The sequence below is a fragment of the Callionymus lyra genome, chromosome 8 (genome assembly GCF_982586985.1).
Source record: "Callionymus lyra chromosome 8, fCalLyr1.hap1.1, whole genome shotgun sequence".
Taxonomy (NCBI): domain Eukaryota; kingdom Metazoa; phylum Chordata; class Actinopteri; order Syngnathiformes; family Callionymidae; genus Callionymus; species Callionymus lyra.
The window spans coordinates 17,506,830-17,525,688 of record NC_141825.1 but is presented as its reverse complement, the minus strand read 5'-3'; the positions used below and the strand labels follow the sequence as shown (position 1 = coordinate 17,525,688).

At 36.2% G+C, this 18,859-nt stretch overlaps 1 protein-coding gene across 1 annotated transcript in view; it reads right to left on the bottom strand.

Moving 5' to 3' along the window:
• The window catches only part of cdh13 (cadherin 13, H-cadherin (heart)), a 336,887-nt gene that overhangs the window by 224,708 nt on the left and 93,320 nt on the right, over window positions 1–18,859 (bottom strand). The window contains exon 2 of the mRNA XM_087796847.1: window positions 12,803–12,923. Within this exon, the coding sequence (XP_087652973.1) occupies window positions 12,803–12,923 (121 nt within the window). The remainder of the gene's footprint in view (window positions 1–12,802; window positions 12,924–18,859) is intronic.

Genomic DNA, 18,859 nt, shown 5'->3' with positions numbered 1-18,859 from the left:
TGTTGGCCATGGTGGGATAATAACAGGAAGGAAATAGAAGCTATCATCATCAGGGTTAAAAAGGAACGAAACATGGAGAAACAGGAGGTGGTGTGTTTAATAATGGCTAAATGTGTTATGATGAAGCTCCACAGCTCCTGTTGTCGTGTGATTACACCAGTCTCTTGGACTTTACACCAGTTTTCACACCAATAAAACTTCTTCTGCTCTCATCTGACAGACTTAAAACCATTAAAATGTGTGTACATGATGTGTGTTATATTTGTGTTGCAATATGTTCATCTCTCCGGGAGGAATAACTGTTTCAATAGCATGTGACAGCACTTAAATAACCCTTTAAACAACGAGATATGCATTAAGTCTGATGTCCTAATGCCTCATTTCAACAAGACCCCAATACTCTGAAACGGCTTCACTCCGAGTCCTGACTTTGTTCCTTTGAAGGAGAAGTGTGTGATTCCCGTGTCTGGTATCTCTGGCTGTGATAATAAAAAAAAACTGTAAAATATGATGATTGCCGTCATCGTGTGTCTGCCAGCAGTGGAAGAGTTCACATGCACATGCATCTGTCCCTTGCCTGACCTCCGGGGAAGGGAACACGATGCACGGATGTTACACATTTGCAAAAAAAGGGTATTTTGTTCATGAATACATTTAAATGCAAGGGTTTACATATTTCATATTTAAAGTTCCCAAATTAATTTGAAGCACTCGTTGGACACATTTTGGCCAAACAATATGACGTTGTATCCTTTATTACACCACCTCTTTGGGAGGTAGATTGACACTAGTATGAAAGAAAAATGATGATTAATCACAATTACAGTATGGAGGAAATCACATTTTCAAAAAATACATTAAAAACATTTCTCGATTTAGTTAAGATCAACACAATTAGAAGACTTGTTCACTCGCTTAGTGCAAGTTGGTCAAAGCAACGATATGTAGGATTCAAAGTCTTGTTTCTGGTGACCTCGAGTGTCAGAAAAAAGTGTAACTGCAATGTTGTTCGATCAGTAAGAAAATAAGAAGTAAGAAAATAATGTCTTTGCTCCACTGCAGTAAAACAGTTTGGTCGTCGCACAAGTCTCACAATTATACCGGTCGGCTCGTCCAGAAAAAGTAACATATGGAGGATTAAGTATTGTATCGTTTAAAAGAGATCTACTGAGTCATGACTCAAAAATTCAATCAAACATGGCATTAAATATGAAGGAAAATAAAGTCTAATGTTATATAATGTTGCTTTAAATGTCAGCAAGAAATATGGTCTATATCACTCCAACAAATTCTGTAGGACATTGCCAACAAATGTTGACCTTATTTGGCATTTTTGTTGTAAAATAATATGCAAAAGAATGTTTGATAACAACATATGAATACACATCAACATGCAACAACAGAGAAGGTAATCGACAACACAAGTTCTATATTGTATGATAACTTTTGACTTTCAAACCAGACTAACAAGATGTTGAAAGGCACAGTAGAGCTTTGATTTATTGTCGAGTTAAAAATGTGTTGATGAGCAGCTTGTGAAAGTGATGAATGCTCTGCTTTTACACATGAGCGAGTGGCATGAGCTGGCTTTGCACCAGAGAGCCAGGAAAGACTGTCTGGATGATGAGTAAGTCATAATGCAGCGGTGATGTTGGACGAGTGCATTTAAGCAAAGAGTATTACACTGATGATCCGGCCTCTTAAAACGTAACGTTGTTTTTACTAATGTGTCAAGAGCTACCGATATTTGTCCACATTGAAAACAGATACAGTTGATGTAACAGGCGCAATACATTTAACGACACATAAACATAGTTTTATGAACCTCATAATAAAGGTTATTAACCATCCACCATGAAGCTGCTGGAAGAAGATAGCGGGGAAAAGCTGGACTAGCTATTGATTTCCTTGTTTGGTGCTGAGTCGGCACTTCTTACCATATTTTAATCTTTGATTTTATGTGTATATAAAAGTTGCATCAAGCTAAATTAGTAAATGAGTCATTTAATATGCTCATTACACTGTGGGCAACATTGAGAAAGCCGAATAATCATCAGGTAATATTTGTAATGTAGCTTTAAAAACTGTGAACCCATGGGCCGCTTTCTCCATCATGAGGTCAGCCTATTATTAATCAAGACGTTAATTACAACAAGTGCTTGGTTTACTTTGAAGATCACTGGATTAAAATAATGATGTTTTCTGTTTGAGTCGAGCCAGACGTACGATGACCCAAAGGGCATAATCTGGAACCCCTGATGAAAAGTCCCGCCTAGGTGGGGAACAAATTTGGGAACTGTGGACCCTTAAAATCAATCTCTTTTCATCCACGTTCCAAGTAAGTGAAGCGAGCTGCTTAGGTACAGTGGCCTGGAGACTTATTCACAACCTGGCGGCCACTTCAGTCTCCGGTATTCGCGGTTGTGTCGCAAAGGAGTTTCAGAGAATTCAAACATGTTGAATTCTTTTCGAAAAAATAGACTTTTTCAAGTCTCCATCAGGTCTCAGATATATCTCAATCCTGTTGCGGCGATGTCAAAGACATTTATTTTGTCCAGCAAGAAGAACTTGCGGCTACATTAAAGCGGCGTCTCTTTGAAAATGCTTTAAGGTTTAGATACACAGTAAAATGTTTTCTGTGCGAACTGATTGTGATTTGCCACTGGTGAGAGCGCAAGTTACTTTAGTCTTCGATCAGGTGCGATGTCTCCATCGGTGAGATAAATGAATGCTGATGAAATGGAACATTTTATAGAATATATATATATATGGAATAGTTTATGTAGAATATTGAAACTTTCAGATTGATCAAGTAGACGCGCCACAAATCTCTGACAACATTTTCCAATTGTTTGCATAATTTTTTCAAAACATCTTAGATGGGTAAAATATTCTTTGGAACTCCCATTAATTAATAAATTATATATATATATATATATATATATATATAAATATATATTTTACAGAAACTGACATGCATGTTTGTTTTGTGCGTGTGTCTTTATGTATATATAATTATGTATATGTATATAGCTGTACATATGTGTGTATTTATATATCATATAACTCAATTAGTCTTTACAATTCACACACTAAGAAGAAATATACATTACTGCCGTTTTAGACCCTTAACCTTTTTTATCGCAAATATATTCCCAGAAATGTAGTTTTTCAATGTTTAGCCCTAATTTTTCCACTCATACCAATATACAAATGTTTTTTTAACGATCAACTACAGACTGTCACTGTATCCAAAGCTGTTTTGTTTAGGACAAATCTTTCAAATTCATGTTCAACTTAAGATACAATTTTCCTTTGATATATTAATGAACTTTTCTCTAAATGTTTGAGTACCTAAAGTAATAGATCTAGATGAATGTCTTTATCAATGAGTCAATTCTACAGTAAAGGTGCAAAGACCACAGTAAAAGTACAGCTTTTGAAGCAAGTGACCTTTGAAAGCTGCAAAAAAACAGAAAAACATTGACACGTTCATCTTTCATAAACTGCATGCTGGCAAATGTATTAAATGATTATGAATCATGAGGGCTACAGTGTTCGCCTGTCTGGTTAGGGTAGGAGAAAAAAATCCTTGAAAAATCTTACATGTTGCGCTCGGAGCATTGCAGCAGAGCAATCTTTATCATCTAAACTGGCAGAGCAGAGAGGGGGGAAATAAAAGATGAGAGCAGTAACGTTTGTCCGATTCATCTTAAACTACTCTGCTGTATCTGGATTCAAGTACTTTGAAAGTGCCTTTATGATAACGTCAAAGAATGCACAGGCAGAGGACAGGGAGTGTACTTAAAGACAAGGTCCTCGGATCCTAGTCGATTAGAGCGCTTTAGGAAAATGCCAACTAAGAAGAAGTGGGACTTGGCCAAGAAAGAAATGCTTTGTATTGAGATTTATATTTAAAAAAAAGGGTAAGTAAGTTAGTAAGTAATATTTCATTGTAAAGCAACTTTGTAGACAAAGCGCTTGAAGAATCAAAAACAATACAGAGTTTAAATGTATACTTTAAAAGGTGAAGACAAGACAAACACAGGAGTCCCAGAAGATTAGGAAAAAGCCTGCACAAATAAAAGTGTCTTAAGATGTTTCTTGAAGGAGACAGTAGATCATCAAACACAGAGGGAGAGGAAGATCATTCCGAAGCTTAGGAGCAACAGCCTGGAAGCATTTCTCTCCTCTGGTCCGGAAGCGTGTTCAGGAACCATCAGTAGATTCTGATCCAAAGACTTAAGAGGCCCGAGCTGGGGTGTAAGGCTGGATCAGATCACTGATGTAAGGAGGAGCCTGACCGGGAATAGCTCTGAAAGTAAGAACCAGAATTTTGAAGTTGATCCTGAAAGAAACTGGCAGCTAGAGTTTTAAGGATCGGGGAAATGTGAGTTCTTCTACTAGAGCCGGTCAGAATTTTCGCTGCAGAGATTTGTATTAACTGCAGGCGAGACAACTCCTTCTTGTTGTCGTATACATTTTTAACTAGCGTTGAACCATTGGGACATATGTGTTCTTCAGTTTAAATATATAAACGGTAAAATGATATGCTTTCAAACCATGTCAAATGCTTGCCAAAATCAGTGCACTAAAAAGAAATATGTATGAAGAAAAGTTTTGATGCATTACTTGAAAATAGAAAAACACATCCCAGCAGTTGATTCTTCAATTCCACTCTGTGCCATTCATTATTCAGAAGAAATAGCAGCTCTTACAATCAGGTCAAACACATTTTCCACCTGAATAAACACCTCAGAAAAAGCAATTTCCACATTTTTGTTTACACTTTTATATGCAAAATATTCTCTTTTGTTCTGGCTCCTTTTGAGCATCCCGCAGGGTTGCGGGTCTGTTGGGTTAATTTAGGTTTAACGACTAGGTGGATGTAAAGATTTTCCACGCTTCCTATCTTTTTATACAACATGCCCTAAAATGCTGTTAGCCCAGGAGGCTGCAGGGCATTTTTGCAATTCCAAAACAACTGATAAACTTAAAGCATTTAAGTATTTACATGTGAAATGTATTGACGCAAAGGAATTTTATAAAAACTAACAAAAAGTGGACAACATTTCCTGTGTATTCTTAAAGGTCCACAGAGAAGGAACAACACAGGAACAGAAAAATATTTATTTTTAGGAATTCAGTAAATAAAATTAGATAATGAAGTTCCAGAGAATATAAGAGGTAGAGCAGTATCTCTAGACATTTGAAACAGAAAATAATAGAATAAAATAAAATAAAATGTATTCAATAATGTGTCAGAAACCTGTGTAAAAGGCAGCTCAAATGTCAACCATCAAGGATTAGTCCTTATTATTCAATAAAAAATGACTGATTGAAGTATATATACAAAATTTAAAATCACCTAATTAATTTAAAATTGTTTCAGATCAAACAAAGAGAAAAAGAAGTGCAGGTATGCTTCAGAACTTCCAGAATTTTTTTTTTTTTATACAAGCAAATTGGTATATGGAATGTATATTGTAATGTATAAATTCCTGAAACTATTACAGTTATGCCGCTAATCTATTAATTCTTACTATAGTAATATGTCCATTAGTGCGTTACCAGGAAGCACAGCAGCGATTCAGAGGAGATGATTCGCAGCGGAAGACAATAGTTAGATCTTTTGGGTCAATGATGGAAAACACTGGGGAATGCATATGATGCAGCTTTTAAGTTCACGATAATCGATCTGGCTATTGAAGAAGGAAATGGAGGAGCTGCAACGTAACGTTGGCATCAATGAATCGATGTGTTGGAGACGGCAGCGTAATTAACCAACTCAATCAGTATGGAGTCCAAAAGCTTTCAGAGGTAATTAAAGCAGATCCGAACATGACAATGACTGTCCTGGTGGGCTGTTCTTTTGTCTTTTTAATGCTGTGTTAGAAGCATTGTTTTGCAAAAAAAAACATACATTTACACTGATATAATTTTTCGATTAATTAATGTTACAAGGTAGACGCCTCAAGCATAAAGAACCAATTTTTTGTTAGAGATTTAAGTGTTTCCAGTGGGTGGGGCTTAAGTACATTTACTAATGCAAATACTTAAGAGAGTTTTGTACATAAAGACACATACTGATGAGTACAATAGAGGTCCAAGATCCATTTAAGAGACACTTAAATCAACACATCAGACCTTTAAAAAAACATGAGACAGTAGCTGAGATAAATTTCTTTGGTTTTTCAGTGGCAAACAACCTTATCTCTATAACTGAGCAATTTTATAAATGTCCTTTTTTTGTCCAATATTGTTTTTTGTATTCCATTCTAAGCAAGGACTGTTAGAAAGGCACTTATACTTTATATCAATTTGCACTATTTTGCGTAAGAGAAAAACATTTACACACCAATAGACAAGACAATTTTCAAACTCATACCTTTCCTAACAAATGCCTGTTTATCATATAATTAAAAATGGATTTCTTTGAAAAAAAAAAAATGGCTGCCGGTCTGCCACAGGAGCTAACAAAAGCAACACACGTGTTTGAATGTAAAAAAATCAAAGCATTCATGAATGTCCTTTATAGGTTCCTGTCCATATATATGGATATATCAATATCTACGCACGTCTTGAGATTTTTTTTTACACTTTTTAAAAACCTAATTGAAGCTTAAAATGTAACTTAAATGTTTGTTTTTATCAGGCAATCTTGAAAAGTCAGTACTATGTTGTGTCTGCGAGTATTCAGACACGCCTGCTCTTCCGTCCTCAACATGCCTGACGTTGGACGCCCCCCCACCCCACCTCCCATGTTGTGACTCCTGTTTTTGCTGACAGAAGCATCTTCCAGGTAATGGAACCACTCTGTCGTCCCACAGGAGAGCACTAAAGCAGAACTGAGATCTGTCTTCTACTACACGCACCGCTGACCCTCCAGATGACAAAAATCTCTCCCGAGCCGAATGAATGAAGCGAAATAAAGCTGAAAAAGAAGGTGAAAAAAAATATTGAGGAGTGAACTTATAAAGGCCTGTTTTTACAAAAAAAGTTTGTGCTGTAACAACCCACGGTTAAGAGAGGTGATGGTAGACCTTTCTGAGTCGGTCTTGATTCATGTTCACGACAGTTTTGTCGAGCTGCGTTGAATCATTCCTTGAATGCATTTTCCACGGGTGTTCAATTGTCATGAACTGCTGTGTTTCATTTTGAAGTGTTAATCACAGTCTCGCTCGTCTGTTTTTTCCCCCTGTTCTCGACAGTGGCTCGGCACAGTGACAGCTGACGGCAATCCCCTCATCACCGGCCCCCAGCTGGTTTTCAAGAGGAGCGTTTGAGGCGAGAAGAAGGAATGCCAGAACATTGTTGTATTGTGAAAAGACAAGCGGCCACGCTGAAAATTGTATTCTGTCTGTTGTTGATGTTACATAAAGTCCTTTGGTGCCTTTTTTTTTTTAACTCTGATTTTCTCTCTCCTAGATAGCCACACCATTCGTACATTTTTTTTTTCTGTGTTTGTTTAAACAGTGTGGGTCTTTTTTTGTGTGTGTAAAACGTAAACAGCCAAAAATGTACGGGAACATCATTTGAGCATTTTAATTCAATATTACGAGTTCTTTTGTGAAAAATCGTATTTTAACATGTCAACAAATTAACACTATATCACATATCACATCAAGGAACAGAACATCACCGTTCAAGAACTCCTTCTGCTGTCCAGATCCTGAATATTGGTTAATTAAATGTAACGCATTTTCTTTTCTTTTTTTTGATCATTCTTTCATTATGGGAATTTGTGGTGGCAAGATAAAAACACATTTAAATAATGTGTTTGCAATACTGGCAATAAAAGTTTTCTAAATCTGATTTATTTAATTTTTGAAAATTAAATTGCTCTACCCATGGCTTCATCCAGCACTTCGTCCAGCATTTTGTCCATCACCTCGTCCACCACCTCTTCCACCAATTTGTCCAGCACTTCGCCCAGCACTTCGTCTAGCATTTCATCCGTCACCTCCTCCATCACCTCTTCCACCACTTCATCCTTCATTTCGTCCATCATCTTGTCCACCACTTTGTCCACCACCTCGTCCCCCAATTAGTGAAACACCTGGAGCAGCACTTCGTCCATCACCTCGTCCACCACTTCGTCAATTCCATTCATCCTTCATTGCCTTCATCATTTGCACAATACTCTCCTTCATTCAGGTAGAACCTTAACTCAACAATATTTGAGGCATTTAATCATCTCGTATTGACTTATTTACTCTTTGTTTTTCATGGATATTGATGTCATTCAGGAGCTCAGGTTTATGTGATCCTATTGTCTGGAACCTTTTATTCATTATCGGATGCCCTTGGAAGATTAATTTGTTGATCCCAACATATCAATATTGGATTATTTAATTAGATTATTTCACAGTGTTTATAATACAACCTAACTCACCTCTTGGGTCTTAAATTCTGTTATAAAAAAGAAAGAAAATAATGCTTTAGCTCAAGGATAATGAACGATGATAGAACGGATCATTTTTGCTCTTCAGTCTCCCTGACTTTGACATATGGTAGTGAAAGAGAGAAGCAATGATTTAAAGGCTTCTGTAATCAACTTGTGTTGTACTCGAAAGCGCCTCTGAATTATTCATGTATTTAATTTACAGTCTTGGGCATAAATTATCATATCACACCTTGTAAAACAACAACAACAGTTGACGTCAGGATCGCTGAATTATGTGGGAAATTAATTAGCAAGAACTTTATTTGCCATGTCATAAACCAACCGGTAGTTGGCTGTAGCGTGTCGCTCCCCGCGGGGTGACAAGCTGTCAGCCGTAACTCAGAATTGCACAGGAGCAGACGGTTTGCCAGCAGACATCACCGCTTGATTTCTGGATGCGATTTGGCTCAGAATCAAGGGTTTTAAGACTTTTTTAACAGTTCTCAGCTATCAATTCAATATGTTTCCACATATTTCTCACATTTATGAGTTTTTAGTGATGGTTTCTTTTTAAGGGAGGTCAAACAGAGGGTTTATGATGCTGGTTTTAATCAATGAAAAAATAATAGTTTATGGTTGGTCCTAATAAAGCAAGGGTGTTCAAACTTTTTTAGAGGAGGGCCACATCGGATTGATGTGGAAACCAGCAGGGGCAGGTTGGAACAGTGAACCAGATCCAACGCTTATTATCAAATAAAAAAAGTTCTGTATCCTTATCCGGTTGAAAAAAAAATAAAAAAAAATTGGAAAGATAGAAAGAAGCATTTTCACACAGAAGTGTTCTCCTTTGACTCATTATTGTTATAAAGAGTGTGTTTTACATTAAAATGTTCTTTTATAAACGTGTATTTTACAGCGTCTGGTTGAAATTACAATTCATTAAAGAGATCGTGGGCCGCATGGGATTTTTGGGAAGGGCTGGAAACTTTGGACATGCATGTATTTAGACCTCATGATTCCCTCTTACACATAACTAAAAAGGATGTTAAACCTAAAGATCCTGAGCAAAACGGACCCTGAAGAAATTTCATCATGTCATCTGAGACAAATCCCACAATTCATTGCAACAATGGAAGCACTTACAGGGATCATTCAAATAAACTAAAACTAAACTTGATCTATCTAACCATTTATCTACCCATCCATCTATCCATCAAACCCAATGGGCAGTCAACGGGCTGGAAACAACTTTTGGACAGTCATTTTTGTTATTTAAACAACACGATCATTGTCTTAAACAATACAGACAAAGAATATATAGACAAAGAAAATAAATGTTATGTCTAAATATTGGCTAAAACAATAATGTAAAAAGAAAAGGAAAGTAGGATGAAAATACTGGAAGATAAAGATATTTTTTAGATGAGCTGTCTACAAAATATTTTGATTTTTAATACAGTTGTTTAAAGCCTTCACTGTTAACAAATGTTCTAGAACGACATCGAGGAATAATCGTTACAAATAGCCTCCATTCTTTTCTTATTAGCACCAAATGCTATATCGGTAATTCATAATTCATTTTTCCATAGGAGTCTATTCCGACTCCTCTCATCCAAGGACCGTTTTAATATGCATGAGGAATCATTAACATGGAGCTCCATCTAGAAAACAAAGACTTTCCCACATAAATCTATTTCATTCATTATTATTCACTTGCAGCAGGCCTTGGATTTAAGCAGACAAACACTTTTTTACATCTATTTTGAACGAGTATTACTCCCATATACGTCTCAGAAGAACCACTGAAAGACAAAGATTTCTCTATTTAGGTAAATAAATGTTTGTATTTTCCTGGTAAAAGGCTGTAGATGTAATGTTTCTTGCAAGGACATCCAGGAGATAATTATTAACTTCTAATTAATATATATAAATATATATATAAAGTGTAACTGTGTTTATATGAGAGACATTAGTAGTAGAGACGGTTCTCAGTGGAAAGAAGAGTCGATAGGTAGAAGTCTTTGCTTTAGAGGCCTCATTTATACAAAACTGACTTTTTGCTCTTGTTCTTTGATGGCTCAGCGTGCCTCTCAAATTTGAAACACGCGTTCCATGTATATTTTTTAGATACAGATCTCTGAAGGCTCCCTGCAGAGCAGTTTGAGTCGAGCTGTGTCCTACATAGAAAGTTACATTTTGATTTCTTTGTTAAATAATTATATCAAAACTTAAACTAATTGTTAAGGCTTTATCAGTGTCTGTGACAGTGAGTGTGCACCTTGTGTGCGTATTTTGTATAGTATACTGTGCACTATACATCACTATGATACGTCGATCTGACACAGCTGCTTTTTCCACCTAACAATTAATGAGTTTAAACATATTTATTTATGCATGTGTCAGGCTGTAAGGCGCGTCTACAGACTTGAACAACAGGCGGGTAAAAAGATCTTACAGGATGACATTAGCATTGAAGGTACTGCAGTTGTTTCAGGCAGTTTCAATACAACAATATCTATTTTTTATGACTTCCAACTGTGTTCAAAAGTCTCTGCTGCTGCCTTGAACCAATCGCTGCAGAGTAGCATCGTCAAAGGAGGAGAACGTGTCTAACAGGTGTTTTAAGAGAACGATGAACGACATGGAAAAACTTCTTCAAATGATATCTCTAAATTTATTTTTTAAAACTACTTCAAAAAAGAAACATTACAGAAATAAGCGTAGCAAAACAATCACTGGGATCTGATTGTAGAAGAGCAGGAAATGAAGAACTAACTACTCGACAATGTCATTAGCTTTTTTTGTTCCTGGTTTTAATGATACTCAGGAACTTTCAAGTTTGTCTTTGGAAAAGTTGACGCTGGTGATGCTACAGGAAGGGATGGCCAGCGTCTCCTTCTTAAACTTTAAACCACCTCAAATGATGCTTTCTTTTACAACTTGAAAATACAATAGTGGCTGATTGCTTTCCTGTAGCAGTGATGAACAACAATTTAAGAGGAGAATGATGGCAAATTAAACTCAGTCGTCTAAAAGCGAAGTGAACTAAACTACAGGTGAAAGTGTGAAGTGAACAAAAATGAGACAAATGGGGAGATATTGTCAAATATGAGGGATCAAAAGCTAGCAAATGAAAAAAGATAAAATAATGATGTATACGTTTTATTAAATGTCTTATTATTATTACTAAATTGAGTACAAATTAATATAATATATAATATTTATTACAGCCATCCCATCCATCCATCCATCCATCTATCACATCCATTTATCCATCACATTCATCCATCCATGTAACGATCCATCCATCCATCTATCCATCTATCCATACATAAATCACATCCATCCTATCCATCTATCCCATTTATCAATCATCCCATCCATGTATCGATCAATCCATCCATCCATCCATTAATCCGATGTATCGATCCAACCATCCATACATAAATCACATCCATCCTTTCCATCTATACCATATATCAATCATCCCATACATCTATCACATCCATCCCATGTATCAATCCATCCATCTATCTATCCATCCATTTATCCCATGTATCATTTCATCCATACATCTATCCATACATCTATCACATCCATCGACCCATCCCATCCATCTATCCCATTAATCGATCATCCCTTCCTTCCATCCATCTATCCCATCCATCAATCCATCCCATGCATCTATTCCATTTATCGATCATCCCATCCATCCATCACATGTATCGATCATCCCATCCATCCATTTATCCCATATATCGATCATCCCATCCATTAATCCCATGTATCCATCCATCCATTAATCCCATGTATCCATCCATCCATCCATCCATCAAATCCATCCCATGTATCGATCATCCCATCCATCCATACACACATCCATTACATATATCTATCTATCTATCCCATGAATCCATCCATCCATCCATTTCATCTATATCGCTATATAATGTGTCATGAAATATTTGAATACATTATTGTGAAACAATAAAACGTCCATATTTTTTTTTCAACATTCTTGTCCTTTTTTCCTATATCTTTAAGAAATAATTTACAATGACTTAATACCCTGTTCACATATTGTGTCAAAGATTCACAAACCCGTCAAGAGAAGCGGAAACTGTGGCACAACAGTTTGACATCCTCCGATAAGAAACTGTATATAATATGTTGTTGAGATGAAAAAGAAAAAGTGTTCTTTGTGAAGCAGCAGATAGATGTGTTTGCTAGATTGCGGGTGAAAAATAACATCTGCCCTCCCATCCATTCAAGGCTCATCTCTCCTTGATAAACAACGCATGTTTTCGCCATCAATGTTGCATTGTTGAAATACAGATGTACGAAAGATGTGAATAAATTGTACAAAAACACGTCTTCAATGGTAAATGCTCACATGCTCCTAACATGTTTACTTACCTTGTGTAAGAGGCTGGCCTTTCTGGAACGGTCCAGTGTAAATCACCTGGTATTTTTTCACCTTGAAACCAGGTAAACATCCCTCGTGGCTTCCATCCCGGTGTCCACTTACATGGACGATCTGCAGCATCCAGAGAAAAAAAAAAAAGGATACGTCAGGAATGAAATGGAAAAACATCAAAGAAAAAGACAGATGAAGAGTGAGTGTCGTGTACACTGTCAAATTACCATAATACCCATCATTATGTCATTCTGATGTTTACGCCGAACTAAACAATGCAAACGTCAGTCTGCTCTTGAACTCCTCCATCATTCACACGCCTGACGTGTCGAGCCACAAGATTGAGATTCTGTTTCAGCAGTGCACAGTGTATGGTCAACCCGGATAGTCTGAGAGTTTCAGGTGACAACCAAACTGTTTTACGTTAACGTTAATTGTTTTCATATGAAGAACCGAGAGATTTTTTAAGTAAGTAAGATAAAACGAGAAACTGACACAATAACATCTATCCATCCATCTATCCATTAACAAGACGGATTCACATTCTTTATATCGGACATGTTACAGTGTGGCAGTTACACTTTTCTGACACATGGGGTCACCAGAAACAAAAATCTTGTATTCAGGGATTATAGCTTTAACGTCTGAAATGACTTTGGCAATAAAACACATTTAAAGTGTTCATATGCGTGTATATGCCAGTGAATTGTTTTGTGTTTTCTGTTATACAATTAACCTCTTCATAACAATGTATGCTTATTAGAAGTCAAGAAAATCGAATAATCAAATAACAATTAATAATCAATGCATCAATTTGCCTGAAAAATTAATAATAAAAAAAAACTTCAAATTAAATGACTTTTCAATTCACTAAAACTATAAAATTCTTTGATTAAACATGTTGAAATTCTCAAAAATAAATACATTTAAATTGATCAGCAACGAAGGATGCAAATATAACAAGCAAAAATGGATGACAAATTATACTGAAGTAGCTTTAACACAGGTAGAGAATCCCTGAAAAAAAACACAGCTTATGAGCGTGACTGGAGTGTTGAGTCTTTTAGTGACACACCGACAATTTATTTGTCTTGATACCGTTTTAGTCACGTTAAACCTTTTTAGTCACAGTAAACACACTGGTCTTTCCAAGTTTCCCACCGTCTTGGTCACAATTCTTTGTCAAAGCTTTCATTCGTTTTATTATCTCTCTCGATTCTTTATTTTATTTGAATATATTTCCATGGTGTATTGCAAGGGCCCATGCTTGGTGTAATAATGGCACCTACTCTCGTGGAAATACAATTACACGTTGTTCTAGTAGAGCATAAAAACAACCTTGCATAATTGTAGAATTTTAAACAAGGACTGTATGAACGATTTCTGGTGGTCTGGTAGTTCAAATTTGTGACCCACTGTCCTTGTTTTTCAAGACAAGCTTGAGTACGTGAGCCAGCTATAGTAACCATTTCACCCAAAACAAAATGGCTACTATCAGTTAATAAAGTACTAGATTAGTTGATAGAACTTGAGTCATGAAAACAATAGGAGGAAACATTTGCTTTTATTTTTTTTAATTTAAGTACATTAGTGGATAACTAGAAAAAAACATCTTGCCATTGTCTCAAAACCTCCCCACTGTCAGACCTTTACTGACTTACTTTTCCCACACAAGCAATCCCGCAGCCAATTCCACGACATTTTGACAAACTCAGTTATTGTTTTGAGCAGGGGCGTCCAACACTGAATAGAAATAGGGCCAAATGTGAAATCTTACCAAGAGTAATGTTTTCAGTGCTTCAAAGTAAAAGCTCATGTATCATTGACCCGTCGACACAAAATGTATGTTACTACTTTCCAAAAATCATTTGCGAATCAGTGTAGACTCTTGGAAGTTTTACTATCGGTTGTTTCTATTTGACTCATTGGAGCTACAACTTTTAAAATGTGTGGTTGAATAATACGGTACATAAAGAACATCGTGGGCCGCATTAAATCTGCTTAAGGGAAGTACTATAAAGTATAAAATAACTACAATAGTATATTTACCTATGATAGTTTTAATGCTTAAGATAAAATCGAGAGTAAATTGAAACACAAATTAAAATGTTTAAGTCTATTTCTAAGAGTCCGGAGGCAGTTGAAGTAAAAAAGGGATGTTTTACAATGAGCTAACAAGCTTATTAAAATTATCTAATTTGAGATAAAGACTGATAACAGACTGTACCATCTTAAAATCCATGATATTAGGTCGCTTAAAAAGAACTCGTACATTGTTACAATACAAATATTGTTCAGCAGTGTTTATTTAAATCAGGCGGAGAGGTTAGAAATAGGTCAGCGTATAATCTTATTTATTGCGTTCCACGGGTCAATCAGGGTCGCAGAAGTCAAAATATAATCAAGTTGAAAAACACACAAATTTCTTGGACATAGTTGAGTGTGAACCAGCATCACTAGTTAACATACATGGGTCAATGTTTAGGAACAGTGTTCAGAAATATCCATTTTATTTCTCAGCATGTATTTATTCAATGTTTCCATCGCACTAGCATTGATTGTGTCTTGAATAATGGAATTTTAAGCCTGTATAATCTGCCTTTGTTCACTCAGGATGACACCCAAACGACTCGCTTCTTTAAACGACGGATTATGGATTACATCTTTTTTTTTTCATGTGAATGAAATGTGTTCTGTGCGTTCCGACGCTTCAGCCGCACTCAAAGTTTGCGGAGGGTGTGTCTGGCCATTGTTCGCAGAAGTGGTAAAATGTATCACTCTGAACCGTCCTCTGCTGTCAGTAAGACAAACGATCCGCCACTGAAGGGAAATGGTGCTTAGTTCCATTTATACGTACAGGTGCTGAGGTTAGTGATATGAGAGTTTGCTGAATTACACACTTCCTCACACTGACAGGATTGAAGTTGAAGTTTGATGTGCTGCGTAATTCACGAAAAAGGAGCTGTTAAATTCACATTTGCGGCAGAATGAGAGCTTAAAAGTTGCCTTCAACTTGTGGGGAGGAGACTTTAACACGCCTGTGGAGTTTTTTGCATGCATCAGTGTGGCCCGGGGGCCGCCTGCAACCATGAATATATACGTGTGCGGCCCTTACCAAGTCATAGAAAAATTACAATTATATTTAAGTTTAATCTCTTTTTTTGAATATGAAGTAAGTATTACCTGTTCAACGCTTAAACCTTCTTTTTTTTTAAATACGGTTTCATGCCCCTTTTACTTTCTTTCCTTTGTTTAACTTGTCCCTTTTTTCAGTTTTCCCTTCTTCCTCAAAACTATTTGAAAGAATATTGAAAATATGCCAAAAAACGTGTTTATAGAATTTACTTCTTTATGACAGATTTATTTTACATATTATCATTCAATTTTAAATCTTTCCCATCTTAATAAGGCTTTCTTTTTTTTTTTTTACAGCTTGACGGCCCCTCGCTACAGTCATGTTATATAATGTGGCCCCCGAGGCTCCAGAGGTGCTTTAATGGGCCAACTCGTCAAATAAATGGCATAAAATATTTCTTGAAGGGCTGATGTTAGTGTCTCATTATGTGCAGGACATCATCCGACACAAATCGGAGAAAACATTCAGTTGCCATCTAAAAAAAAAAAAGACATGGTAAATAGATATTTAATGAAAAAGAAAATGAACGCAGTGGTTATAATGAAGTTATTATTTTTAAAAACATGTGTAATGAGATTGTAAAATGTACAGGGATATTGAACCAAAGTCAGTGTTGTTACAATGTTGTTTTTTTCTTTCTTTGAGGTGGATTAATCTATAATTATCATTACTGAACACAGTGTCCAATCAGTGCAGATCTATTCCAAACATGTTTACACAAGTGTAATCACGGAAAAGATGAAAGTTTTGTTTTGTTTCAAAGTAACTTGTTAGTTGTTTTAATTAATGGATTTGTTTATCCCTGGCTTAGTGCTACACTAGTTGTAAATATGCAGAACAATTGCTATTTAAGTTGACTTTGTACGTATGATTGCATTGGTAATTATTTGAAGACCACAATATAGTTTGAATCAATGTGATACTGAAAAAATATTTCATATAGGTCTGTCTCGAAATTTATGAATTGATAGTATTGAAGTATTTAAACTATTATAAACTATACTATTATATAAAGTGAAAGTTCACGCAAAATTCAGAAACATTTTACTCCCCCTCATGTCGAGTAAGGGCTGGTATTATTTACAGATGAATCCGTTCCTTTCTGGAGTTACAGACAAACATGTTTGTTCATTTAATGTAGCAACTAGAGTTCAGTTTTCTTGGTCTTTATCTTCGTCCCAAAATACACTTCAAACATTCAAATACCTCTGACTGCTCGTCTGTAAAGTCCATCTTGTATTGAAGCTTCAACATTAGACATTTCTTTTGTTTTTAGTCTATATTTTAAGCTAGTTTTCAGTGGAAATTCCCTCAACATCAGCGCTAATCTTGTGCACCGACACTGGCAATGTGTTTCAATGAGGAAACGCTTGAAGTTAAAGCTAAGAGACTGGGAACTTCTGCTACAAAGCTTCAAATATATAGATTTATCCAAGTTATTTTCTGAACATTTCCTAATGTCAAGGCTTCAATACAAGATTGACGTTACACATGAGCAGTATGGAGGAATTTCGATGAAATGTGTCTTTTTGGACGGAAATGAACACACAGACAACCAAGTTCCTGTCCCTTCATTAGAATAAATATACGTTTGCGTCAATAACTCTAGAAATTAACGGATAAGTACTCATAATAATCGCAACCCTGAGTCGTCATGAGGGCGAGTGGAAAATGAGTGAAATTTTAGCTATTTCTTTAATTGCCACCATCTCTCAGGGTTGTATCAATAAACTAATAAACATTTTATGAATCAAGTTAAGCCTATTTTGGCATGATCACAACGCCAACTGAATCAGAACCCAACTGTAGGGTAAGAAGCCTGGAACATACACGAGGTGCCCCGGAGAAACATCTCCATGAGTGGGTACTTAAGTGAACACTCAAAGCGGAACCACCGCCGTTCCGGGGAAAGGATTACGTTTTATGGCGAAGTAAAATGATCAGAAAGCATAAAAAGATAATTGGTGAAGCTTTATCTGGAGTGACTTTAAAGAGTAGAGGGGATTGGGGTCAGATAGGAATGTCATGCAGCTTATGTTGGACAGGTTGGCTTCCACAGTCAATAGTTGGAGTGGGAAGAAACATTTATCATCTGCTGACTTGATTTTCTTTCCTAAAATGAGCTGAAAACATGAACGAGGATCCTGCTGTTATTTGGGACAACACACATGGAAATTTGGGTAGAAATCATTATCGCAGTAGGAGCTCAGTGGTGAAGTAAAACAAAAGGAAATAGAAATATACATATTTTGGATAAAGACAATCATTTGGAAAGTACCTTCATGGATAAACACAATTTGGAAGAAAACTTGGGGTTATATAGACTGAAAACAAACACAAATAATCAAGCTAAAGTGATCAGTGTATTTTTGGAGTATTTCAACCACTAAACAAACATGTTGCAACACACGAAAGCAAACTGACTGATGAAAAAGCCTTTCAAACTAGAGACGTTATTTTGATCAACCTTGACATGAAATCAGTTGAAAGTAAAAACTATGTGAAAGGCACTGAAAGAAACATGGAGGAATGAATTGCTTCTCCGATGATTTGTTTCAGGGAGAAATAAGCGGTAAAGATTTACCAACCTCTCAGCATGAAGGTCGTTATGGTTTATAAAAGCGTTTCAAGGGAAGCCTAGAAACGTTCAATACTTTTGTTTTCAATTGAAGTTTACCAAAATACAGTCACAAAAGGACGACCGAAATAAAGGAGAATCCAATAACTGAGAAAAAATAATTATTAGAACTTTTAGTCAAAACTTCTTTGCCATTGTGCATGATCAGCATATTTAGCCAAAAACTAGCGCCGCCGTGCAATAAACAAACTAACTGCCGTCTCAAGCACAGCTCGTGAGATTCATCACTTGAATGTTGGACTCGGTCACAAGCCGGGAAAGGTGGCATACGACTTGATAAAT